Consider the following 27051-nt stretch of genomic DNA (forward strand, 5'->3'; position numbering starts at 1 on the left):
TCAGGCGGAAGAGAATCTTTCCATTAGGTTTAATTTTTTTTTCTCCCACCCCCTCTACCCACCCCTAGCTGCAGGTTTATAAACTTTTATTTTAGTTTAAGGATTAAAGAAATCTACAAAATGTATTTTATAAGTAGCAAATTTATAAACTTTTTCTGAGCTTTAGTGAAAATTCATTTAGTTTACAAGCAAAATTTGGAGGTTTGTTTTGTGTTTACACTGTAGTTTGTATGTACAATTATTACTGGCTTTTTTTAAATGCAACACTGTTGAGTGAAATGTGGTTCCTGGCTTTGTGCTCCAAGTTGTAAAGGCAATGACAGTGAAATTGCTTGATATTTCCATTAGGAAACTTTTAATTCAAAATTTCAGAAAGTAATAGCATAATTATGTCAGTTTTAAGCCACTAGATGAAAATCTAGGGCTGTGTATAGAAATAAGCAAACACATATTGGGTGGAATTACCTTGGATAAAAATAAGGATACATGAAATCCTTAAATTCATGGTCCCTTTTATTAGATTCTGTCATTGTGTACAGGTGTGGGTCAAGCATTTAAATATAAATCCACTCATCAGTTTTAAGAACACTTAAAAATGAGTAAAAATGTAAAATTGCTGCTAGTCAAATCTTTTGGAAAGAATTTCTGGCAGTGATCACTTTTAAAATTATTTACCACTCTTGCAAAATTACTACATTTAAATTGTTTTACTGGTAGTTCTATAGTGGTCCATACTTTAGAAACCAAACACAGTAAAAGGACTCGTTGCCAGTGTGGCCAAAAATTGCCAGCAAATACTGCCTTGGCATCATTCAGCAGAGGTTATTATTTATAAAGATGAAGTCTTGAATATTGTTCAATAAACTTGTCACAAAATAAAACAGGCTGATGCTTTTAATGCTTTAACTGTACAAGAGTACTTTAATGAGCTATACCATCAGGTTTTAACACCTGAAAATATTTTGTGCCTTTGGAAAGGTGGATTTGGTGATCTTGGAGGTAATAATTGTTGCTTATCCTTGTCCACAAATGCAGAAGTGTGGAAAGAAGAGGATTCCTGGAACTGCAGGGAGGAAACTTGATTCTAGATCAATATCTGTGGTTTTTCACCCTTTAAAATTTATTATATATGTTTGCTAGCAAGCCCAGTTCATTATGTGGACTCATCAAAAACCAGATGCTCCTTTTCCCGGGAGTCTTAAAAGGGGGCTGTGAATTGTCTTTTCAAAAAACTGATTAGGAAATGGGGAAAATCTTCAGAATACATTGTCAATTGCATATACCTCTAAAGCTTTGTTTTTATTTTTTATTTTATCTTTTTGTTTATTTGTTTTTGCATTGATGTCTATGGTGGGGAAGAAGAAAGAGGAATCAACAATATTGCTACTTTCTGACATGGTGCTCTGATTTTGTCCCTTCCACGTTGTTCAAATTCTACTGAAGAAAAAAAAAGCAAATGAGAAGTTTTCATAAATTCCAGAATCCTTTTAAAAACATCTGGATTGAGGCCCTGACCGGTTGGCTCAGCGGTAGAGCGACGGCCTAGCGTGCGGAGGACCCGGGTTCGATTCCCGGCCAGGGCACACAGGAGAAGCGCCCATTTGCTTCTCCACCCCTCCGCCGCGCTTTCCTCTCTGTCTCTCTCTTCCCCTCCCGCAGCCGAGGCTCCACTGGAGCAAAGATGGCCCGGGCGCTGGGGATGGCTCTGTGGCCTCTGCCTCAGGCGCTAGAGTGGCTCTGGTCGCAACATGGCGACGCCCAGGATGGGCAGAGCTTCGCCCCTGGTGGGCGTGCCGGGTGGATCCCGGTCGGGCGCATGCGGGAGTCTGTCTGACTGTCTCTCCCTGTTTCCAGCTTCAGAAAAATGAAAAAAAAAACCAAAAAACATCTGGATTGGAGTTGCATAGAAGTTCGCGGGCTATTCATTCTAACCAAAGCTCTTGAAAAATGTAACTTTTATCTTCATAGTGAAAGAATTTTAGCCTGTATTTCAGTTTGAACACCCACCTTATATTAGAGGTGTTTAGACTCTTTATTCTAGGTAGTTGATGAACTGTTTTAAAATTGTGAAGGTTCAACTAAGCATTTAAAAAACCGCAGTGAAATAAATCAGCTGCCTGTAGAGATCTAAAATGGCCTTTACCATCCTAAAGGGGTGAACTGTGTACTAATAAGTCCTTTTCTTGCTCAGGGGAGATGACTTGTTTTTATTCATTGTCCATTTTTCAATGTTTAACAGCAAGAAATAGTTTATCAGTTACATGTATCACTATTCTCCTTACTCCACAAAAGTAGCACTTTTAATGGGATATATGGTAGAATGAAAAATTTAAGGCTGTCCTTTTAAATTAAAAAAGTTTGCAGTTTTATCTTTTAAATATAAAATCTGATCAGTTGACTTATTGTAAAATGTTCTGGAAAGAGTACTGTGGTGGTGGCACAATTTTCTGATACTGTAGTTACTTTCCTGGGAAAACCCTTCTGTTCAACAACCTAATCAAGTTAAACTTTTTTTTTTTTTTTTTAAACAGAGACAGAGAGAGGGATAGACAGGTACGAAGAGAGATGAGAAGCATCAATCATCAGTTTTTTGTTGCGACACCTTAGTTGTTCATTGATTGCTTTCTCATATGTGCCTTGACCATGGGGCTACAGCAGACCGAGTATCCCCTTGCTCAAGCCAGTGTCCTTGGGTCCAAGCTGGTGAGCTTTTGCTCAAACCAGATGAGCCCGCGCTCAAGCTGGCAACCTCAGGATCTTGAACCTGTGTCCTCCGCATCCCAGTCCAACGCTCTATCCACTGCACCACCACCTGGTCAGGCTAGTTAAACTCTTCTTGGTGCCTGCTCATGTAAATGTTAATTCTTTGCTGTTCTTGGATTTATTCTTGGTGTCTTGAGCAACTTTGTGCCAGACAACTCATAAGCAGCCTAGAATTGGCTCTTTTCTGGATCAGTATAACTAGCAACAAGCAACTAAGGTGGCACTGCATATTTTCTGTGTATTGCTGTACTGCTAAAACCCCAGAAGGGGTAAAAAGCCACCTGATGCAAGCATTCCACCTCAAGGGACAGAACAGCACTCTAAAAAAATCTGGGGGTAGGAAATAGTGCTGGGGAAAATTTCCTTAACTATATATTAATATAATAACAGTATTAAATGTAATTTGAATTTTGTCAAGATACCCAGAGACCTCCCCCAAGTGAAAATGTTGACAGGTCAGAGACAAAGCAAAAGCCCCTTGTAGAGAAGTGGTTAAATAGAACAGCAGAGCATCGGAGATGCCACCTCAGTTGTTCTGGACATCTGGACTCTGACTTAAGAAACTTAATAGTTTCAAGTCATTTATCCTGATCAGTCAGTATCTGATGGCTTGCCATTTCCTGTTGAGAGAAGGAGGAGGTGGCTATTTGGGAAAAATAGAGCCATGACCAGCAGAAAACATAATTCAATATGGACAAAGTCAGATGTTTAATGAGCATAACACATCCCAGGAGTGAGCTATTGTGTGTTCAAACGAGGCTGCCTCTTGGTGTTTCCCTCTCCATTCTAATGCCGCCAGTTCTCCCCTTTCACCTGTTTACATTAGTCTTTTGGTAACCAGGACTATGAATTTTACTTAGAAGCCTGCTCACTGCTCTCTCTCTAGTCCTAGCTTCCTAATTGAGTTGAGAGAGGCATGAGTCCACTCACGGCTCTTGATTAGTAAGATTTGTCACCTAGGCATTTGTGCTATATATCAAACGTAACAATCTCATGCTCCTACAAGTCACGTGTTCTCGCAGATGGGAAAAACTCAAAAGGTCAAGAAATTCAGCTGCTTTAAAGGATACTAAGTCATACCAACAGGTGCTGTTGCTGATTTTCTCATTTTCCTTTTCCACTTGGAAGTGAGCTAATGTCAACCTCTGCACTCCCCGCATTTTGGGCCGCGATACAGAGGATCATGTCTTTTATACATAACTCCCTTCTGGGGTGTGGGTCTTTGGGACCAACAGGATCTCTGGTATGGATGGCTAAAGTGGAAAAACGAACGCATCTTTTCCTACTGAAGTAGATACTGCTAATTACCTTTGCTTCTTTGACCACTTAATTGACAGGTTGGAGTTGGAAACATCTATTGCCACCAAGCTTTAAAGACAATTTCCCATAGATATATATAGCTCAACCACAGCTCTATACACTTGCTAACTTAAGTGGGGTTTTTTTTGGTTTTTTACAGAGACAGAGGGACAGACAGGGACAGACAGACAGGAATGGAGAGAGATGAGAGGCATCAATCATCAGATTTTCATTGCGACACCTTAGTTGTTCATTGATTGCTTTCTCATATGTGCCTTGACCACGGGCCTTCAGCAGACCGAGTAACCCCTTGCTCGAGCCAGCGACCTTGGGGTCCAAGTTGGTGAGCTTTGCTCAAACCAGGATGAGCCTGCGCTCAAGCTGGCGACCTCGGGGCCTTGAACCTGGGTTCTCCGTATCCCAGTCTGACGCTCTATCTACTGCGCCGCTCTATCTACTGCGCCACTGCCTGGTCGCTAACTTAAGTTTTTGAGCAGTGTTGTGCCCCTGGCACTTACATGCTGTGCTGGAAAAGGAAGCAAAATAAGATGCCTGTTTTTGAAGACTTCAAGGTTTTAAATTACACAAGTAAATATGGTTGTACTTGATGTGTTTGAGATGCACTTACATCCCACAGTAGTGGCCACATTAAAAATGTCAAAACAAGTGAAATTAATTTCAATTATATATTTAATCTAGTAGGTCTGAAAAGTTACCTTTTCAATATAAAATTATTGAGATAGTATATACTCTCTTTTATGTACTAAGTTATCAAAACATGTATTTACCACTACATTGTGGTTTGAACTAAGCATATTTCAGCCAGACATGGCTAGGAGATATCCTTTGGGCAGCACATGTATATTAAAAGGTTTTTCCCTGTCATTTTTATTTCTGCTGCCTCTTGGCTGCTCCTTTACCTTTGAGTATTTGAATTTTGTTGCATTCCTCCTAATGTTTTTCCCTCCAGCTGTATTTGCAGTGTTTTTGGAGAACTTGATTCAGTTACCTTTTTCATGGGCCCCACTGGAGGTTAACTAGGTGACAGGTTTATATTGTAAAGTTACTAATCCTGCACCTGCAGCAGCAAAACTAGAATCTTGCCATCCACAATGGCAAGTGGGCAAATAAGTGTGTCTATAATGTTTCTCTGTTGTTGAAATCCTCCCTTTTTTTATTTCTCAGCTTCTCTGACATAAATTCTAAATTCTGAAAAGCAGCCCATCTTAAAATCTTCTGCATATCTCAAGTGTAGAGGGCTGGCATGAACATTAGGTCCAAGGGCTCTGGTCTATTGCTTTTGTACATTTAGCTCCTTTTGTGCCATAGGTCACATTGCACAGTGGAGACGCACAGGTTCTTGGTGCCCTTGCCCTGGAGATGGATGCTTAGGCAGGTGGTCTAATACTATTGTGTCAGACATTCTGCAGGCAACAGAGAGGCAAGGGTCTCATTAAAAAAGGAGATCCCAGCAGGGCAGGATGGGGCAGAAGTGGCTGTCCAGTAGGTGTTTTTTGAAATTTTTGGTCTAAATCACATTTTCCTAAGGTGAAGAAAGTCCTGTAAATACAGAGTCCAGCCAATTTCTCCATTCCTGCCCTGGCAGTCAAATAGGGAGATGGCTGGTGGATGCGGAAGTATTTTCCAACAGTGCAAGGCTGGTTTGTATAGGTCATTGGAAGAGGCCACATGAGCCTTGCTGCTCTTTAGTGGCCAGGGGGACTTCAGATTGGACTGGACTACACGATGTGAGCTGTTGCTAAAATGGGTAGATATGGAAATCGGTGTTCTCAGGGAATTGGTTTGGGGTTCATCAATTACTGTGTATCCAGGACTAGGCATTTTCATCTGGTCTCAGTTTTCTACAAAATGGGATTAAATTAGATTATCTCGTATCAAGTTTTAAGTTTCTTTGATTCTACAAACCGAGCTTTTCTATTTCTTTATGAAAATCTAGTGAATTTGAACCTTAACCTAAAGAAAGATGGACCAGCAGGACTCAAAATTTTGCTACTCTGCTTTTTCTGAGTATGACAGCAGTCTGACTCTGCAGCTAAAGAATTTCGTTAGAAGAGAGAAGGGGAAGGGGTCTTCGTTTCTGCTTTCAGTTAGGTCTCTGGAACAGGTAGACCTGAGGCATTCCTCCTGGGTGTCTGATGAACCAAGAAGTACTGTATATAATAATGATATCGCAGACGGGTCCATTTATAAGCACCTTAGTGGACCAGTTAGCACCCATTGGGCACTTAGTCTGTGTCACGCAGGGGCTCTTTTCATGGTTGGCCTCATTTAATCTTACACCAACTCTGGTTAAGTTGACATTGTTACCATTACCCCTACTTTAAAATAGGGAAATGCAGACAGCAGCATGGTCTCATCGATAGTAAGGGGTGGACAGAGATCACTCAGTCAGTCATAGGCTTCCTGCCTTACTCTAGAAGCAGAGCCCTTCCCTCCACTGTTCCCTGCCTCTCCCTGACCTGTGGGGGGAAATGTGGGGGGCCACTGGCAGCACTTTTTTTATTTTAAGGTTTTGTTTATTTTTTTTAGAGAAAGGAGAGAGAGAAAGGGAAGGGGAGAGGAACAGGAAGCATCAACTCGTAGTAGTTGCTTCTTGGTGTGTGCCTTGACAGGGCTTGCAAGCCCAGGCTTTTGAACCAGCGACCTCACATTCCAGGTCGACACTTTATCCACTGCACCACCACAGGTCAGGCACAGCACCTCCCCCCCCCCATTTTATTTATTGATTTTAGCGAGAGAAGAAGGCAGAGAGAGACAGGAACATCAAGCTGTGTTGTCTATATGCCCTGGCCCAGGATCAAACCAGCAATTCCAATGCTCTGGACAGTGCTAACCAACCGAGCTATCCAGCCAGGGCACTACAACACTTTTTGTTGTGGGTCTTGAGCCTTGCCCTGCTCTAGTGCTCCAATGGTTTTTGCTTTTGTTTTTTTTAAAGAATTTATTTATTGATTTTAGAGAGACAAGTGAGATAATGGGGGTAGGAAGGAAGGAGCAGAAAGCATCAGCTCATCATAGTTGCTTCTCTGTGCCTTGACTATAGTCAAGCCTGGGAACTTGAATCAGTGACCTAAGCATTCCAGGTTGATGCTTTATCCATTGTGCCACCACAGGTCAGGCTCCAATCTTTATTTATTTATTGGGGGGGGGGGGTGACAGAGGGACAGACAGATAGGAAGGGACTTATGCGTGTCCAATTCTCTCCTCAAGCTAGGTTCTCTTTGAAAAGTTAGAAACAGTTTGGGTTCAACTGTGGGTAAGTCCTTTGGGGTCAGTCACTAGATTGGATCAGTGGTTCCCATACTTTTTTGATATCACAGAATATATGAGGATGGGAAACCCTTTGACAGATTATCCTATTTTCCCACTTTTCACGTGTTTTGTTTAAGAGAGAGAGAGGGACAGATAGGGACAGACAGGAAGGGAGAGAGATGAGAAGCATCCATCCTTTGTTACAGCTTAGTTCACTAATTGCTTTCTCGTATGTGCCTTGATGGGGGGGTGGCTGCAGCTGAACTAGTGACCCTTTGGTCAAACCAGTGACCTTGGGCTTAAACCGGCAACCCCACACTCAAGCAGGCCACCTCCGGGTTTTGAACCTTGGTCCTCTCTGTCCCAGGCAAACATTCTCTCCACTATGCCACTACCTGGTCAGGCCCACTTTTCACTTTGTGTGAACATGCACATTTCAAGCTTTATGATATTGTCAGATACTGCATGGCAGCTGGGCTTACTAGTATTATATGGGTCAAAACTATGTTATTGCTTGCAATTTTTTGTTTATAAGCAATTTTAGTAGCCGTTAGTCGTAGGTATAGTTTTGTTTTATAGTAAGGATTTGCATATTTGGTTCAGTTTGTGACCTATGAGAGTTACGGATTTAAGTATGGGGAGTCCCTGAGTTACAGAGGGGAAGTAGGGGTAAAAAAAAATTGTCTTACCTTCTCCACGTTTGAGGAGGCAGAAAAGGAAAGGAAGAAGAATTGTGGTGGTGGGCATAGTTTGTCTTTTCAAGCTTATGGGAGAAGAGTATTTCATAACTAACGTTCCACCCATTGTGAGTCTATGGAGGATTTTCTGATTGGCTTTCAAGACTTGATCCAGCATCTGAGCTGCGCCCGCCTGGCAAGGTAGGCAATGGGAGTGTGAGCATGGCTTTGGTTTGTTGAAGGAGTGCTCCAGCCTTTCAGACACTGGTGCTCTTTTTCCTCCTCGCAGCCTGGAAATGAGATTGAAGGCTGGTGCATCTTTTCTTGTTAGGCGTTTGGGAATAGAAGAGGGTAGCGACCCCCTGAGCATAAAATACTGATGCGTTTTAGCTCAGTTGGTTCTGAACTGGGTCCAACTGGATCCAGGATAAAAGGTCTCTTGGATTTATGAAGAGCATTAGAATATCCCAAAGCAGGGGACAATATGAAGGGCAAATTACTTCCTGTTGGCGAGAGTGGGATTCCCTACCAACAGTGGTATTCTTGGTAAACAGGCCAGCTGAGGAAAGAGAAGCCCTGATGTTTATCATTTGTCCAATTCCTGGATTTAAAACTTAACAAGACCATCTGCTTATGATTTTTTTTTTTTAATTTTTTTAGGGTGAGAGAGAGATGAGAAGCATTAACTCACAGTTGTGGTACCTTAGTTGTTCATTGATTGCCTTGACCAGGGGGCTCCAGCCAAGCCAGTGACTGCTTGTGCAAGCCATCAACCATGGGGTCATGTCTAGGATCCTATACTCAAGCCGGCGACCCTGAACTGCTCAAGCCGGCTACCTTGGTGTTTCAAACCTGGGTTCTCAGCATCACATAGGCTGATGATCTATCCACTGCACCACTGCCTGGTCAGGCACAAAATTTCTTAAACAGTTGTCTCTTGCAAACTACACAAGCCCTCTTTAGCACACTGCTGCAAGCCACCCTTAGGTGTTTTGAATTCCGTTTATGTGCTCAGGTTTGTGCTGTGTGACAGATGCTGAAGTAGCATCTGAGGTTTATTTTGTTGACAGGAAAGGTCCTGGAAACATTGACAATACAGTTGTGGCATGGAATGAGTAGTAGTCCAGAGTGAGGCACTGAGTGCTGGTGAAACCATGAAAAGGGGAACATGTGAGAGCCAGGCGTGAGGGACAGTAATAGCTATCACTTATTGGTAATAATAGTACTCTGTGCTAAGCATCTTGCATACATTACCTATATAAATCTTTGGAAATAATATCACCCACTTTACACCTGAGGCTCTTGAGGCTTAGAGAGTATTTTGCCCAAGTTACATAGGAAAGATATTTTGGAAGATGTGGTAGTACCTCATTGTGGCCAGGAAGCAGTGAGGCCAGAAGCTGGAGCCCGGTCACTTCCCTGCAGAATCCACACTCTTGCCCACTACATTGCATTGTTATTGATATAAGAAAAAAGGTTCTTTCAGAAGAGAAGGATATAGCTACAGTCCAAAGTTCTAGACTAGGTAGGAGCCAGACTACGTGTGGTCCTATCATCTTCCTCTGCCTTAAATGGAAGGACTTGGATTTGATGGTCACTCAGTTCCTTTTTATTTCTAATCTTTTATGAATCTTAAGTTATAAAAATGAGAATGTGCCTGACCTGTGGTGGCGCAGTGGATAAAGCGTTGACCTGGAAATGCTGAGGTCACCAGTTCGAAACCCTGGGTTTGCCTGGTCAAGGCACATATGGGAGTTGATGCTTCCTGCTCCTCCCCCCTGTCTCTCTCCTCTCCCCTCTCTCTCTCTCTCTCTCTCTCTCTCTCTCTCCTCTCTAAAATGAATAAATAAAATTTAAAAAAATTAAAAAAAAAATGAGAATGAGTGTGGCTTCTTTAAGGACTAGTGGAGGAAAGTGCCCTGTCAGGGTACTGGGCTTGGAAAGCATTAAGGTTGATGATGGGGATAAGCAGAGGAAAGCACCATTCAAGGGGGAGTGGGAAGTAATGAGACTCCAAGTGGTAGACAGCAAAGGCAGAAAAGGTGGTGCTGTTTACTTGTTTTCATTTGCAATTCCTGACTAATGGGGACATACAGATACAAGCTAGTCTTTTGTGTTGGGTTTCCCTAGAAAGTTCACTCTCCCTGGATGGTTTAGCAGCAGCCCGGGGCTAAATGTGGGTCATTATCACTCCTTTCCTAGCATTTAGGAGAAATTGATAATAAACCAGTGACACATTTAGATAGGTTTAGGAGAAGCTGGGTTTTGTGGGGTTGGAGTCAGGGAAGGTCTCTGACTTCAACATAGAGAACAGATTGGAAGGGATGGAGTGAAAATGGGGAAATCAATTAGGAGACTTAATAGGTATCCAGGCAAGTTACTCTGGCTTGGAAGAGTTGGCACAAAGACCTGGTTATTAGCTAGACCTCTCCTAGAAATAGGAGAAAATTTCTGAGGCCTCTCTTTTACTAACTTAAATGTGATACAGTTTTATAAACCATTTTATTTTATTTTTTTACAGAGAGAGAGAGGGACAGATAGGGACAGACAGACAGGAACAAAGAGATGAGAAGTATCAATCAGCAGTTTTTCGTTGCGACACCTTAGTTGTTCATTGATTGCTTTCTCATATGTGCCTTGACCGCGGGCCTTCAGCAAACGGAGTAACCCCTTGCTCAAGCCAACAACCTTGGGTCCAAGCTGGTGAGCTTTTTGCTCAAACCAGTTGAGCCCACACTCAAGCTGACAACCCTCGGGGTTTCGAACCTAGGTTCTTCTGCATCCCAGTGCGATGCTCTATCCACTGTGCCACCGCTTGGTCAGGCTTAAAATATTTTATAAAATTCTGGTTTTATAAAGGAGGCTGAAAATCCCTTGAGATTAATTACACTGGGGCTAGATGAAAGTAACCAAGTCTGGTTTAAAGCATGTAGTCATTCACGAGCTAGAGGACAGAAGAGTGACATGAACTAGGAGTTTTAATTATAGATTTATAAACGGAGGTAGGCTTAGAGGTAGATTGTGAAGGAGATAGAGTTTGGTAGAGATTAATCATCCCATGCATTATATTAAAGGGAATGTGACTCAAAGGATAGAAAACTACATTATAAAGAGTTGATAATTCCAGTGAGAAAGCAAAGGAGGCAGATTTGTGAAAAAATAAAACTGGTTGTACAAGTAGTTCTAGTCTCGGAATGGATTCCAGCCCCATGTGCTACTGAGGCCCAAGTAGGCCCACAGCATTCTGGTTGTAGTTCTAGTTTTATTTATTTTTTACATAAAATTTATTGATTTTTATTATTTTTTTTATTTTTTTATGTATTCATTTTAGAGAGGAGAGAGAGAGACAGGGGGAGGAGCTGGAAGCATCAACTCCCATATGTGCCCTGACCAGGCAAGCCCAGGGTTTCGAACCGGTGACCTCAGCATTTCCAGGCCGACGCTTTATCCACTGCGCCACCACAGGTCAGGCACAAATTTATTGATTTTTAAAGAGAGATGGAAACATTACTCGGTTTCTTTATGTGCCCTGACTGGGGATCGAACCTGAAACCTCTGCACTTTGGGAGGATGCAGTAACCAACTGAGCTATCTGGCCAGGGCCTGGTTCTAGTCTTGTTGAAGAAACTGAAAAGATAGAATAAGACTAGCTATGTAGAAAGTGGTGGAAATGGGCCTGACCTGCAGTGACGCAGTGGATAAAGCATCTACCTGGAACACTGATATCGCCAGTTTGAAAACCTGACTTCCTGGTTAAGGCACATATGGGAGCTGATGCTTCCTGCTTTTCCCCCACTTCTCTCTCTCCTCTAAAATAAATAAAATAAAGTCTTAAAAAAGGAAAGAGGCCCTGGTCTGTTGGCTCAGTGGTAGAGCGTCGGCCTGGCGTGTAGAAGTCCTGGTTTGATTTCTGGCCAGGGCACACAGGAGAAGCGCCCATTTGCTTATCCACCCCTCCCCCTCTCCTTCCTCTCTGTCTCTCTCTTCCCCTCCCACAGCCGAGGCTCCATTGGAGCAAAGATGGCCCTGGGCGCTGGGGTGGCTCCTTGGCCTCTGCCCCAGGCGCTAGAGTGGCTCTGGTCGTGGCAGAGCGTCGCCCCCTGGTGGGCGTGCCGGGTGGATCCCTGTCGGGCGCATGCTGGAGTCTGACTGTCTCCCGGTTTCTAGCTTAAAAAAAATATAAATGAATGAATAAATGAAAGAAAGAAAGAGAGAGAGAGAAAGAAAGAAAGAAAAGAAAGAAAGAAAAGAAAAGAAAGAAAGGTAGGAATGGTAGTAGAAATAACAATGGTAATAGAAAAGAATACTCTGGTTGTCCTGATAGGCAAAGGTTAGTGGTTTCAGTCCCTGGTTAGGGCACATAAGAAACTGATCTTATCGACCTTTCCCTTCCTCTCTAAGAATCAGTAAACAAATTAAAAGAAAAGAAGACTCTGATCTCTCAACAATTGAGGCCTATCTCAGGCCCACTGCCTGTATATGGCCGGGATCAAAAGCCTCTCTGGCATTTTGAGAAAAGTCATGGAGTAAGGGAAGACACAGCAGCCCCAGCTGTCGCCTGATCTCACCGCCACACATAATTACTGCTAATGTTTTTGTAGTTCATAACAGAAGTCTGTAGTCCTCAATTTAAATTTTCTCCCAACATTCTACTATGAAAACTTTTTTTTTTTTAATTTTTTTTTTTTACTTATTTACTTTTTTAGATTTTTTATTTATTTATTCATTTTTATTAGAGAGAGAGGGGAGAGAGAGAGAGGGAGAGATAGAGAGAGAACAGGGGGAGGAGCAGGAAGCATCAACTCCCATATGTGCCTTGACCAGGCAAGCCCAGGGTTTTGAACCGGCGACCTCAGCATTCCAGGTCGACACTTTATCCACTGCGCCACCACAGGTCAACTATGAAAACTTTCAACATCCAGAAAAGTTGAAAAAAATTATGCAGTGAATACCCATAAATCCACTATTTAGATTCTACAATTAAAATTTTTCCTGTATTTGTTTTACTGTGTATCCATTCAACAAGCCATTTTATCTTGTGCATTTCAAAAGAAGTTGCAGCCATCACACCTCATCCATAAGCATTTCAACATGCCTTAATTTGAGTTCGGTTTTTATCTTTGGGTTTTTTTGGGGGAGGTAAAATTTACACACAATAAGGTGTATACACCTTACGTAGGCCGTAAGATAAAAATCACAATTGCACCTGAGACTTACTTCCTATTAAGATAAAGATTTTCCGCCTGACTTGTGGTGGCGCAGTGGATAATGCGTCGACCTGGAAATGCTGAGGTTGCCGGTTCAAAACCCTGGGCTTGCCTGGTCAAGGCACATATGGGAGTTGATGCTTTCCTCCCCCTTCTATCTCTCTGTCTCTCCCTCTCTGTCTCTCTCTCTCTCTCTCTCCTCTCTAAAAATGAGTTAAAAAATTGTTAAAAAAAAAAAAGATAAAGAGATTTTCCATTGTTCCTGGATTTCTTTCCTTCCTCTTTGCAGTTAATATGTGCCCCTCCTCTGTAGAACAAGGGAAGAACAGCCACTATTCTTAATTTTTTTTTTTACCATAGATTAGGGATTTTTTTTTAGATGATATTGATTTCATAGATGGTGGGGGAACAAGAAATAGTTGCTTCACTCTAGCTGTTCATTGGTTGCTTATTGTATGGGCCTTGACCAGGCAAGCCCAGGGTTATTATTAAATTTTTTTTTTTTTTTTACAGAGAGAGGGAGTCAGAAGGTTAGATAGGGACAGACAGGAACAGAGAGATGAGAAACATCGATCATCAGTTTTTCATTGTGGCACTTTAGTTGTTCATTGATTGCTTTCTCATACGTGCCTTGACCAGCGGGCTACAGCAGACAGAGTAACCCCTTGCTCAAGCCAGCGACCTTGGGCTCAACTGGCGACTTTGGGGGTCTCGAACCTGGATTCTCCACATCCCAGTCCGATGCTCTGTCCACTGCGCCACCGCCTGGTCAGGCGCAAGCCCAAGGTTTTGAACCAGCAACCTCAGAGTTACAGGTCAATGGCTCTATCCACTGTGCTACCACAGGTCAGGGTACCATAGATGAGTTTTGCCTGTTCTAAAACTTTCTACATGTAATCTATGTAGTGATGCTTCAAATTCATGTTGCATATATTAGTAGTTTCTTTTTGTTGCTGAGTGTTCTGTTACATATATAAATATTGCGGTATGTTTATCCATTTTCATTGATGGACACCTGGGCTGTTTCAAATTTGGGGCTATTATGAATAAAGATGCTATGAGGCCTGACCTGTGGTGGCGCAGTGGATAAAGCGTCGACCTGGAAATGCTGAGGTTGCCGGTTCAAAACCCTGGGCTTGCCTGGTCAAGGCACATATGGGAGTTGATGCTTCCAGCTCCTCCCCCCCTTCTCTCTCTCTCTCTGTCTCTCCCTCTCCTCTGTAAAAATAAATAAATAAAATAAATAAGCAGTGGGCAGTTTTGTAAAAAAAAAAAAAAAAAAAAAAATGCTATGAACCTTCTTGTACAAATCCTATTGTGGACATATTGTTTTATTTTGTTTCGGGTAAAATCTAGGAGTGGAATGGCTCTGGACTCGGTATATGTTTGGTTTTCTAATAAGCTGCCAGCCTGTTTCCAAAGTGGTATGTTCAATGCTTTCACTATTAATGAATGAGAGTTCCGTTCTCTTGCCAAGATTTGGTATTGTTAGTGTTACTTCTTTCAGCCAGTGTGGTGGGTATGTAATAGTATCTGTCTCATTGTGGCGTTAGTTGGCATTCTACTGATGACCAAGTGCTACTGACCACTTCTTCATTTGCTTATTTCCAATTTATATATATAATTTATATATTTTATTTTAAGAAGTATCTGATATTTTTTGCCCATTTTTGAATTGACTGTTTTGTAATATTGGGATTTAGGAGTCCTGCATTTAAATTTTAAAATTCAGGATTATACAAGATTATGGCCGGAAAGATTTACTGCTGGACATTTGTTTAAATGGAAGAGGCCTGAAGGTTTGAGTTGAGTGAAAGCACATTTACTATTTATTCAGCAAATGGTTACTAATACCAACTATGTACTGAGCACTAGTATTAGAAATACAGAAATAGTACTAGACCTCATTCCAAAGAGCCCATAGACTACAAGGGTAGACAGACAAAAGTAAAAATTTTGTTTTGATGTAGTGGTTTCAACATTGCCCTTTTTTTTTTTTTTTTTAGAGCACAACAGACAGGGACCGACAGGAAGGGAGAGAGATGAGAAGCATCAACTAGTTGTGGCCTTTTAATTGTTCATTGATTACTTTCTCATACGTGCCTTGACCAGGGGACTATAGCTGAGCCAGTGACACCTTGCTGAAACCAACAATCTTGGGCTTCAAGCCAGCAACCTTTGGGCTCAAGCCAGGGACCATGGGATCATGTCTATGATCCCACGTTCAAGTTTGTAAGCTCGGGCTCAAGCCTGATGAACCCATGCTCAAGCAGGCGATCTTGGGATTTCGAACTTGGTTCCTCAGCATTCCAGATCAACAAGCTATCCACTGTACCATCATCTGGTTAGGCTCAACATTACTTTTTTAAAATAGATTTTAAAAATATTTACTGAGCACCTAGGATAGGGTAGGTACTATTGTAGGTACTGGAGAATAGAGATAGACAAATCCAACATGGTTCCTACTCTAAGATAGCTTATTTTCTGGGCTGTATACGGGTATATTGGGAAAGCACAGAGGCCAGCACAGATTGGTATTGTATATATGTGGATTAGAAATGAAACCTAGCTGGAACATACTTGATAGGATGATCAGTTAGACAACGGTCGGGTCTTGCAAGGCCTTGTAGACCATAAGAACTTTGGATTTTATTTTGAGTTTTAGGAAGCCATTCCAGAGTTTTAAACAAAAACGGTATGGTCTAGTTTCTGTTTGGGTGATAAACACAAAGGTAGGTGTGTGTGTTTGTGTGTGTGCGCGCACGCGCGCGTGCATGCACAAAAAGTCTAAAAGGGAAACCATTGCCGCCATCCAGAGGAGATAATAAATTCTACAAGGGGAAAGTGGCCAAGGCTTCATAAAAGAATGAAGTTGTAGCAGGGCCTTGAATGACAAATCATTTGCTTGACAGGAGAGTCGGAGGTTTCTGCATGTCTGTGTTTGAGGAACCGGAAGCAGCTTTGGATGAGTGGTTGGGTGGGTGGTAGAATGACAGAAGATAGAGTGGCCTGGGAAGGGCTCTGAAGGCTGAATTAGGGACATTGAGTCACCACATTATACTACTACTGAGTTCTGTGTAGGTATATCCTCTGGAGTTGTGCCACACTTGGCCCAGCTAGGGATTTTGGCTCTGAACCTATGGGCCATTGGCAGCTACTGTAGGTGAACTTCTAGTTAAGGTGGAGACTCTTCTGGAAGTTGGCATCAAAGATGACTAGGTGAGACAGTGTTAAGGAGAAATGAGGGAGGAGGCAAGAGAGAAGGAGGCCTGAAGTTAAGTAGGGGTTGCTGCACTGGTGGTAGAGGCTTTGGGATTAGAATGAATAGTCCAGAGGACTTTAGGTGTGGATTGAGGGGAAATGCTAATGAGGCCCTTTAAAAAATACAAAATAAATGTTATAAAATATTGAAACAATACAAAAATGTATGAAATAGTGGTTTTCAACCTTTTTACACTTGGAGACCAGTTAAAATAGAACTATTTTGGGGTCCCCGAAGGCAGAAACCACCCTGAGTATAAGTGAATTCCACTAAGATCATTGGGTCTATCACCTTCATCCAACATCAGGGTGGTTTACTCTTTCACGGACCGGCATGAACTTTCTGGTGGACTGGTCTGTTGACTGATGGTTGAAAAATACTGGTACAGAGTATGTAGAAGTTTTAGCTTCCTTCTACTCTGAGGTGTACATAAAAGTGGCATCTATTTGGTGTCTCCCCTTTTTCTGAGTGTGTTTATTTATTTTGTATATGTATTCAGTTCTATTGTATATACACAATTGAATTTTTTTTTTCTTTTCATTTTTCCGAAGCTGGAAACGGGGAGGCAGTCAGACAGACTCCTGCATGCGCCCGACCGGGATCCACCTGGTATGCCCACCAGGGGGGCGATGTTCTGCCCCTCTGGGGTGGCGCTCTGTTGCATCCAGAGCCATTCTAGCGCCTGAGGCAGAGGCCACAGAGCCATCCCCAGCGCCCGGGCCATCTTTGCTCCAATGGAGCCTCAGCTGCGGGAAGGGAAGAGAGAGACAGAGAGGAAGGAGAGGGGTAGGGGTGGAGAAGCAGATGAGCGCTTCTCCTGTGTGCCCTGTCCGGGAATCGAACCTGGGACTCCTGCACGCCAGGCCAACGCTCTACCGCTGAGCCAACCGGCCAGGGCCACAAGTGAATTTTTAAATGGAGTCTTACTCTGAACTTTTCTGCAACTTTGTATTTTTAATCCCCCCCCCCCAAGTGAGAAGCTGGGTGGGGGAGGCAAACAGACTCCCGCATGTGCCCAACTGGGATCCACCGGCAAGCCCACCAGGGGGCGATGCTCTGCCCATATGGGGCTTTGCTCTGTTGCAGCCAGAGCCATTGGAGCGCCTGAGGCAGAGACCATGGAGCTGTCCTCAGCACCCGAGCCAACTTTGCTCCAATGGAGCCTTGGCTGCGGGAGGGGAAGAGAGAGATAGAGAAGAGAAAGGAGAGGGGGAGGGGTGGAGAAGCAGATGGGCGCTTCTCCTGTGTGCCCTGGTCAGGAATTGAACCCCGGACTTCTACACTCTGGGCCAACCCTCAACCGCTGAGCTAACTAACCAGGGCTGCAACTTTGTATTTTAAATATAAGTCCAATGTCATATAGTTTTGCCTTAGTTATTTTTACCTACTACTCAGATTGTCTTGTTTGAATATACCATAATTAAGTCACCACCCGATTGATAGACCTTTAACTGTTGCAGGTTTTTCATTGTTCTTCACAATAGTGAAATGGGCATTCTTCTTCATTTGTCTCTGTACTGTGCAAACACTCCCTCAGTGAACATGTGAGGTGGGAAGCAGGGGTCAGATTGTGACTTGGGGGGAATTATGGTTCCGCATCCTCAGGTGTATGTGTTCTGCTCTGGGTCTGTCCTTGGGGAACCTTCATAGGGATGACCAGGCTGGTCAGGAATCTACAGGTCACATTCCAGGTGCCGTAGTCAACAGAACTGGAGCTGTTTCTCCAGGTTTTAGCTAGGGTTTCACTGCTTCCAGGTATTGGATGGCTTCTCGGAGGGAGATGGGATAAGGCTTCCCTGTGGAATTTTCGACCTGGGAAAAAGTAGGACTAATGTGTCGAAGTGACAGTCCACGGACTTAGTTTGATTTGGGTAGGACTTTATGGAGCAGGACTTTCTGATGAATGGATTGTAAGAGGGAGGTCTTCCGTCATTGGGTACATTCAAGCAGAGGCTGGGGAGCCGTGAAGAGGCAGTAGGTGAAGCAAGGTGAACTCTTAAGAATGATTCCCACTTTGGTTGATGGCGTTCCAGACAGAGACCATGAAGCACCAAGACGGGAACAGCACTAACTGGGCTGGGTCAGGGGAGGGATAGACCGAGAGTCCGTTTAGGGGAGGCCGAGACTGGAAGCATTCTGAGGTATAGAGCTGGGACTCCTCAATGCCAACTGTGAAGCCGGGTGAGCGATCTGACCTTCTTTGCACTTCTGATGGTCTGCAGGTGTATGGGTCTGGGGGAACAATAGTGAGGGGTCTGAGGATAGTTGGTATGGTGACTGTAGGAGGAGGGTTACATGGGATTCATAGTGGTCCATGCAAGAAGATGGTGTTTCCAGAAAAGGAAATGGATGAATTGGAGAAGTTTGGTGATATTTGATGGCCAGTTTGGAGATGACTGAGTTGGGAGGCTGGAGGTGTCTTGGGTTTCGTTCAGTAAATATTTATTATTTAGGTGAATGCAATAGAGCAGTGAACAGAACAAATATATTTCTTCACGGAGTTTACATTCTAGTGGGGAAGACAAATTATATGTGTATGTATATATATTAGAGAGTGATAAATGCCTAAGAATAAAAGCAAGTAATGGGTATGTGGTGTGCCAATGGCAGTAAGGTTGAAATTTTAGAGTGTCTAGAAAACAGTGCCTTTTCCTTCATAATGAAAATGATTTTTAATAAAAACCCAGAGAGGGAGTGAGGGAACAGCAAGCCATGTGGATAATGAGAGAACATTCCACACTGTTAGGTAAAAACAAGCCTCTTTGAGGAATGGCAGTCAAGCAGACAGACCTGTTTGGCCAGAATGTAGTGAGCAAGAGATGGTGTCTGGAGACCAGGGTGGAGAAATCTAGACCTTTCTTGTAGGCCATGGTAGAGTTGGATTATTTCCTCAGCACTGGGAAGTCATTAGAGGCTTTGGGAAGAGATGTGAAGTGACCTGACTTACGTTTTAACAGAATCACCCTTGTTGTATTGAGAATGGCTTTTTGGTGTGAGGATGGAGGAATGGAGCGGTGAAGAAGTGAAGATGGTTTGCTTGGCCTGGGTAGTGGCAGTGAGAATAGTGAGGAGCTGGACACGAGCAGCTGATGAGAGGCTAGGACAGTCAATGAGGGGGATCATAACTCTACCCCAAAATGCAGGGCCCCAGGGTTAGTGGGAAATCATTGGAGGAAGAGACCTTTAGGGGAGCAGTTTCTGGATCATGGTTGTGTTTTGGGCAATAATAGAATTAGAACTTGGATTAAGGTCTGGTCTGGGGCCAGTAAGGGGGGGTCATTGGTTTTGAGAAGAGCAAGGTTGGAGGCCAGGACTGGGGGGCATTATTAGGATTAGGACCAATTTTAGGGTGAGGACTAGTTTGGGGTTGAAATTGTTGATGGAGGCCAGTATACTTTTTCTGCATCTTCCTATTATACTCTTGGTCCAGGGTTGGTTGTAACCATCACCTCCTGCCCCATGGAGCTCACCCAAGGAGAATGGAGGAGTATATAAGCTATAGGACCTTCTCTTCCCCGAGTGTCATGGGGGTGAACACAGGCTCAGCCCTGCCTGGGTGAGGTCTACTTGCCTTCCCAAGCTGGGACATACAGTCAGGGAAGGGTGGAGAAGCACCCTCAGTGCTTGACTCGGGTCCTTTTTTTTCTAGATGGCCCACTGTGTGACCTTGGTTCAGCTGTCCATTTCCTGTGACCACCTCATTGACAAGGATATCGGCTCCAAGTCTGACCCACTCTGCGTCCTTTCACAGGATGTGGGAGGGGGCAGCTGGGCTGAGGTGAGGAGGATTGTGGGGGTCAGGGTTGTGGAGGGAACCTCGGATTGTTTCGGGGTAGAGAGGTTGGGACTGTGATGCTTATTGGCCTCTGCCCACAGCTTGGCCGGACTGAGCGAGTACGGAACTGCTCGAGCCCGGAGTTCTCCAGGACTCTGCAGCTTGAGTACCACTTTGAAACGGTCCAGAAGCTCCGATTTGGTATCTATGACATAGACAACAAGACACCTGGGCTGGGAGATGATGACTTCCTAGGAGGGGCCGAGTGTTCCCTGGGACAGGTATGTGGGGCCAGCAATTAGAATCCTTCAGACACAGTTTCAATAAGCGCCCTGTCAGACAACCCAGCCTGCCTGGGACTTGGAGGGTGGAAGTCAAGTAGGCTCTAAGTCACTTCCTCCTCCCTACTGTGCCCCAGATTGTATCCAGCCAGATACTAACTCTGCCCTTGATGCTGAAGCCTGGGAAACCTGCTGGGCAGGGGACCATCACGGTAAGAAAAACTTATGTAAGCGTGGGGTTGGGGACTTTACATCAGTGAGGAATTCATGAGGTGATAGTCTCCTGCCTCCCTTACCTAGGTCTCAGCTCAGGAGTTGAAGGACAGTCGTGTAGTGACCTTGGAGGTGGAGGCCAGAAACCTAGATAAGAAGGTGTGTATGGAAGGAGGCTGTTGGGGCTCTCTCCTACCCCAAGAATGAGAGGAATTGGAATGGTGTGGTGGGGCGCAGAGTTCGGGACCGGGATCTGGCATAGCGGCTGTTTCTCCCTGAGTCTAATGACAGGTTTCTGTGGCATTGGCAGGACTTCCTGGGGAAATCAGATCCATTCTTGGAGTTCTTCCGCCAGGGCGATGGCAAGTGGCACCTGACGTACAGATCAGAGGTGTGAGAGCCCTGGGAGTGTGTGGGGTGTGGCTTGTGATTACCAAGGCTTAGAACGCAGGGAAAAAGAGACTGCGTATGTTAGAGAAGGGATGGCTGCTCCCACACACCAGCGCAGAGCTCACTGGAGGCCTTCTCTTTCCCTTCCCATTCCCCTTCAGGTAATCAAGAACAATCTGAACCCTACGTGGAAGCCCTTCTCTGTCCCTCTCCAGCATTTCTGTGGAGGAGACCCCAGCACACCCATCCAGGTGTGGAGCTTGCCTCCTGGGTGCCTGAATGGGGGCAGAGAGGCTGGGGAGGGATTTATTCTCACCTGCCGGCTACCTCCGGTCTTGATATACACGCACACCTTCCCCTCCAGGTGCGATGCTCAGACTATGACAGCGATGGTTCACACGATCTCATTGGTACCTTCCACACCAGCTTGGCCGAGCTGCAAGCAGCCCCGGTGAGTGCTGGCCTTGCTCAGGGGGGCTGAGGTGGATGGACCTAGAGGGCCGTGGCCCCAGAGAGCGGAGGAGGGCGGGGCAGTTCCACTCTAGTCCTGGCCGATGCTCTTGGAGTTTCCTGCGCTCATTTTTCTTTCCTCACCAGGCTGAATTTGAATGCATCCACCCTGAGAAACGGCAGAAAAAGAAAAGCTACAAGAACTCTGGAACTGTTCGTGTCAAGATTTGCCAGGTGAGACAATAGTCCATGTGACCCAGGCTCTGACCCCTAAGTGCCATGGCCGTTTTCCTCAGCCAGGTCTCATCTGCAGGTAGGAACAGAGTATTCATTCCTGGACTATGTGATGGGAGGCTGTCAGATCAACTTCACAGTAAGTTGCTTTACCAGGGCAAGAGAACAGATCTAGTGCTCAACGTGGCCTTCAGCTTCCCTCCTCCTATCTTCCTAGGTGGGCGTGGACTTCACAGGCTCCAATGGAGACCCCTCCTCACCGGACTCCCTGCACTACCTGAGCCCGACAGGGGTCAACGAGTACCTGACAGCGCTGTGGAGTGTGGGCAGCGTGGTTCAGGACTATGACTCGTGAGTCACATCTCCAGCCCGTCTCCACTCCCTGCAGACGCTTCGGCTCTGTACTCGCAGTTCCCTCACTGCCTCTTCCCCAATTCCTGTCCTTCTACAGGGACAAGCTATTCCCAGCATTTGGATTCGGGGCCCAGGTGCCCCCTGACTGGCAGGTGAGGACTCTCTTTCCTTATCGTACTCATGTCCTCAGTTTCCCGGTCCTGATATTGGGGGGGTACAGTGAACTTACTTTCTGGCACCCAGCTTTATGGGGAGATGCAACGATTCATTCTTCAGGAGCAAGTGCTCCTGACTAAACAGCTGCTGCTTGATGCTTGGTACATACCATGGCACCCTTTCTCTGAGTACAAAGGTGTTTATAGCGGAAGAGCCTCATTTTCATTCTTTCCTTCAGGTCTCCCATGAATTTGCCTTGAACTTCAACCCCAGTAACCCCTACTGTGCAGGTGAGTCCCCTATCCTCCAGCATAAGGCAGATTTGTTCATACCTAGAGGGCCAAGCCTGTGCTGGCAAGGGAGAGTGACTCCATTGTCCAGAAGAATGGATTTTAGAACTAGGCCTCTGGAGACGGTCTTTTTTTCAAGTGAGAGGAGGGGAGACATTGAGACAGACTCCCACATGCGCCCCAACTGGGATCCACCCAGCAACCCCGTCAGCGCCTGGGGCCGATGCTGGAACCAGTTGAGCCACAGGGGAAGAGGGAAAGAAAGGGGAGAGGGACGAGGAGAGAAGCAGGTGGTCATTTCTCTTGTGTGCCCTGACCAGGAGTCGAACCCAGGACGTCCATACGCCGGATTGACGCTCTATCCACGGAGCTAACCGGCCAGGGCCTGAAGGCAGTCTTTATCCTGCCACTCACTAACCATGTGGCTTGGGGCCGTTGCTTAGCTTCTGTGTGCTGCAGGACTACAATATTTTAGATCAGGGGTCGGGAACCTATGGCTCGCGGGCCAGATGGCTCTTTTGATGACTACATCTGGCTCGCAGACAAATCTTTAATAAAAAAAATAATGTTAAAAATATAAAACATTCTCATGTATTACAATCCATTCATTTCCTACCACTCGTGTTCACGGTTGTGGGTGGATGGAGCCAATCACAGCTGTCCTCTGGGACAACACCAAATTTTTATTAGGTAATGCGTAAAGTACACGGGTTGTTGTATGGCTCTCTCAGCCAAAAAGGTTCCCGACCCTTGTTTTAGATTGTTGAATATTTAAGGAGAGGGTGTGTGTCAAGTTGGAAGCAGTAAGTCTGGCACATATGAAGTGCTCTCTAAAAAATAGTAATTGTCATTATCTTTGCCTGGAAGCTCACATTATTTAAGATCACAGGCCAGAGGCCCTGGCTGGTTGGCTCAATGGTAGAGCGTTGGCCTGGCATGCAGGAGTCCCAAGTTTGATTCCCGGCCAGGGCACACAGAAGCGCCCATCTGCTTCTCCACCCCTCCCCCTCTCCTTCCTCTCTGTCTCTCTCTTCCCCTCCTGCAGCCAAGGCTCCATTGGAGCAAGGTTGGCCCTGGCGCTGAGGATGGCTCTGTGGCCTCTGCCTCAGGCGTTAGAATGGCTCTGGTTGCAACAGAGCGACACCCCAGATGGGCAGAGCATCATCCCCTAGTGGGCGTGCCGGGTGGATCCCGGTGGGGTGCATGCGGGAGTCTGTCTGACTGCCTCCCCGTTTCTGGCTTTGGAAAAATACAAAATAAATAAATAAATAAATAAATAAATTTTAAAAACCCTAAATCTCTAAGATCACAGGCAAGATAATTTGTAGAATGCCCCTCACTTTGGGTTTACCTGGTATTTCCTCATGATTAGTTCAGACTATGCATTTGAAGTGAGGCAGCTTTTTCTTTTCAGTGCACCATATTGGGGGAGTAGGCACGTGGTGTTGATTTATCCTGTTACCAGTTGTGTTAACTTTGGTCACTTGGTTAAGGTACCATCTACCAGGTTACTCCACTATGCAAGTGCTATTTTTCTCTTTGGAATGAGTAACTACTTTTTTTTTGTATGTTTCCAAAGTGAGAAGCAGGGAGGCAGTCAGGCTCCAACATGCACCCGACCAGGATCCACCCGGCATGCCCACCAGGGGGTGATGCTCTGCCCATCCGGGGCATTGCATTGGTGCGGTCCGAGCCATTCTAGCACCTGAGGCTGAGGCCATGGAGCTGTCCTCAGCACCCGGGCCAACTTTGCTCCAATGGAGCCTTGGCTGCGGGAGAGGAAGAGAGAAAAGAGAGGGAAGGGTGGCGAAGCAGATGGGTGCTTCTCCTGTGTGCCCTGGCCAGGAATCAAACCTGGGACTTTCACACACCAGGTTGATGCTCTACCGCTGAGCCAACCAGTTAAGGTGGAATGAATAAGTATCTAAACTCATCTTTTACCCCTCTAGTTTGAGCATCCATTAATGATTCTTGCCTGAGTCAGTTATCTGATTGTGAAATGATTTTGTAATTCCTCCTTCTACATTTATTAAGGAAGAGCTTTCCCTTCTTTCCCATTATTTAATATTTCTATGAATTCTTAGTAAATGAATTTTCATTCTTTATCTTATTAAGTGGGTTATAATCTGATGTTCAACTAATTGCATTTGATTTTTTAGGGTATTCCCCTAGTTTGGGTTTTAAGTGAAGCTGTGATTTAGGACAAGTGTTCCTCCTATCTTTGGCTTTAATTCCCTCATCTGTAGGATACGGTTGAGCACCCTGGTCTACAGGGTCATTGAATGAAGTGCACCCAGGTTCCCAAATCCCCTCGCCCAGAATGGGGTGACGTCAGGCCTGGCTCACCCCTGGGGGGCCTAGCGGTTTATAGTGTTTTTTGTCCTTCTTCTCCAGGTATCCAGGGTATCGTGGATGCCTACCGTCAGGCCCTGCCCCAGGTTCGCCTCTATGGCCCTACCAACTTTGCGCCCATCATCAACCACGTGGCCAGGTTTGCAGCCCAGGCTGCGCACCAGAGGACTGCCTCGGTGAGTGTTGTGGGGGTCATGGTGGTGAGACAGTCCCGGTTGATGACTCCCTTGAGGGCTGTGCACCAGAGGACTTGGTCAGTGTGGGGGGGTGGCTGGGCATTTAGAAGATCTGCCTCAGTGTATGAATGGGCTTCCCCCCAGCAATATTTCGTGCTGCTGCTGCTGACTGACGGTGCCGTGACCGACGTGGAGGCCACACGCGAGGCTGTGGTCCGGGCCTCTCACCTGCCCATGTCCGTGATCATCGTGGGAGTGGGCGGCGCTGACTTTGAGGCCATGGAGCAGCTGGATGCTGATGGGGGACCCCTGCGCACACGTGCTGGGGAGGGAGCCGCTCGTGACATAGTACAGTTTGTGCCCTACCGCCGCTTCCAGAGTGTGAGTGGGGGCAAGCTTGGGGCAGACCAGGTCTGGGAGGTGACCCTCCCACCTTTCCATTAGGCCTGGGCAGGGTTGGGGGTTGGGTTTTGTGTCCCTTTCTGGGTATAACACATAGGCCTTGGGACACTGCTCTGGGTCCGACTGACCTTGCCCTCTTCTCCTGGCAGGCCCCTCGGGAGGCACTGGCACAGGCCGTGCTTGCAGAAGTCCCCGTGCAGCTGGTCTCCTACTTCAAGGCCCAAGGGTGGGCACCATGCAAGCCACTTCCACCCCCAGCCAAGGACCCCACAAAGGGCCCTGCACAGGCCTCTCAGGCCTAGAGTCCCTTGGAGGGGGAGGTTGTGGCCAGTCCTCAGCCCTATGTCCTCAGTGTCCGTATGTACCAGTGCCCACCCCTGTGTATACTCCCCAGTGCCAGCACTTTATATTTTATACTTTTATACTTGCTCCTGCTATTGCTGCTCTTGATCCTGCCATCTTGCCCGTGGAACCCCTCATTCAATAAAGATCAGTATGGCTACTGCTTTGTCACCACTCTTTGTTTTGGGGTGGACATCTGCTCTTCGCAATGTTTACTTCTCTCCGAGCCTATTTGTTGAACTTAGGGGTTGTGAGTGAAGGGTACCTCTGACAGAATAGCCCCACTCAGAGAAATTGGGTCTTCCTGGTCCAGATATCTAGAGACATGGACTATTTCTGAAACTACAAAGATTAAATATGGGCATGACCTGTGGTGGTGCAGAGGATCAAGTGTCGACCTGGAACGCTGAGGTCACCAGTTCGAAACCCTGGCTTGCCTGGTCAAGACACATATAGATGATGCTTCCTGCTCCTCCCCCCTTTTCTCTCTCTCTCTCTCTCTTTCTCTCTCTGTCTCTCTTCTCTAAAATGAATGAATAAATTTAAAAAATAAGATTAAATATGAACCAAGCACCCAGCCTGCCATGCCTTGGCAGTGCTGAGCCATGAACACAGGGCAGGTGGGGGGTGGTAGGAGTAGGGTGGGCTCTGAGATGGAGTAGGGGCCTTGCCAGACCTGCTAGGGAGGGAGCAGTGTGCTTCTCGTCCTAAAGAAAGGCTACAAGCCTGACTTGGTGTTTTTGAAATTTTTAACACCTTTGTTTTTCTTCTTAAATATGTATATTCATTGTAGAAAGAATAAAGTATAGAAAAAATACCACCTAAACTCCCATGTCACAATAAAGTATTTGGTGCATATTTTTTAGTCCTTTATCGATAGTATTTACAGTCTATATGTGTTTGGGATCATATTATACATACTATTTTAGCATGCTTCAAAATAGATAAATGGGCCAGGTGAGGGTCCTGACTTTCCTAGGTGTGACTTTTTTTCCCACGTAAGATATGATACATAGTTTTTATTATATTTTGGATGTCTTACCTGGTAGAACTTAATTGCTGACCTCATTCTTTTTACTATCTCTAGATTCTGTTGTCAGGTGTGCTCCACCTTATTGAGCCAGTTCTTTACTTACTGAGATGTGAGTCCTTTCC

At 45.3% G+C, this 27051-nt stretch overlaps 1 protein-coding gene across 7 annotated transcripts in view; it reads left to right on the forward strand.

Moving 5' to 3' along the window:
• Nucleotides 1-26056, forward strand: part of CPNE1 (copine 1) — a 40230-nt gene extending 14174 nt beyond the window's left edge. For 6 of the 7 annotated variants that reach the window (XM_066237407.1, XM_066237404.1, XM_066237406.1 and 3 more), the window contains 15 exons: nt 20131-20259; nt 20358-20537; nt 20675-20749; nt 20838-20909; nt 21061-21141; nt 21302-21391; nt 21505-21591; nt 21738-21824; nt 21904-21963; nt 22042-22175; nt 22276-22330; nt 22573-22624; nt 25019-25152; nt 25297-25533; nt 25704-26056. In XM_066237407.1, coding sequence (XP_066093504.1) covers nt 20131-20259; nt 20358-20537; nt 20675-20749; nt 20838-20909; nt 21061-21141; nt 21302-21391; nt 21505-21591; nt 21738-21824; nt 21904-21963; nt 22042-22175; nt 22276-22330; nt 22573-22624; nt 25019-25152; nt 25297-25533; nt 25704-25856 — 1626 coding nt within the window. In that variant the 3' untranslated portion in view covers nt 25857-26056. Of the gene's footprint in view, nt 1-11360; nt 11478-20130; nt 20260-20357; nt 20538-20674; nt 20750-20837; nt 20910-21060; nt 21142-21301; nt 21392-21504; nt 21592-21737; nt 21825-21903; nt 21964-22041; nt 22176-22275; nt 22331-22572; nt 22625-25018; nt 25153-25296; nt 25534-25703 lie in introns of those variants that run through there. The other variant, XM_066237409.1, reaches the window with a different exon arrangement.
• Nucleotides 26057-27051: the final 995 nt, after the last annotated feature.

Source organism: Saccopteryx bilineata, chromosome 6 (assembly GCF_036850765.1).
Source record: "Saccopteryx bilineata isolate mSacBil1 chromosome 6, mSacBil1_pri_phased_curated, whole genome shotgun sequence".
Classification (NCBI taxonomy): domain Eukaryota; kingdom Metazoa; phylum Chordata; class Mammalia; order Chiroptera; family Emballonuridae; genus Saccopteryx; species Saccopteryx bilineata.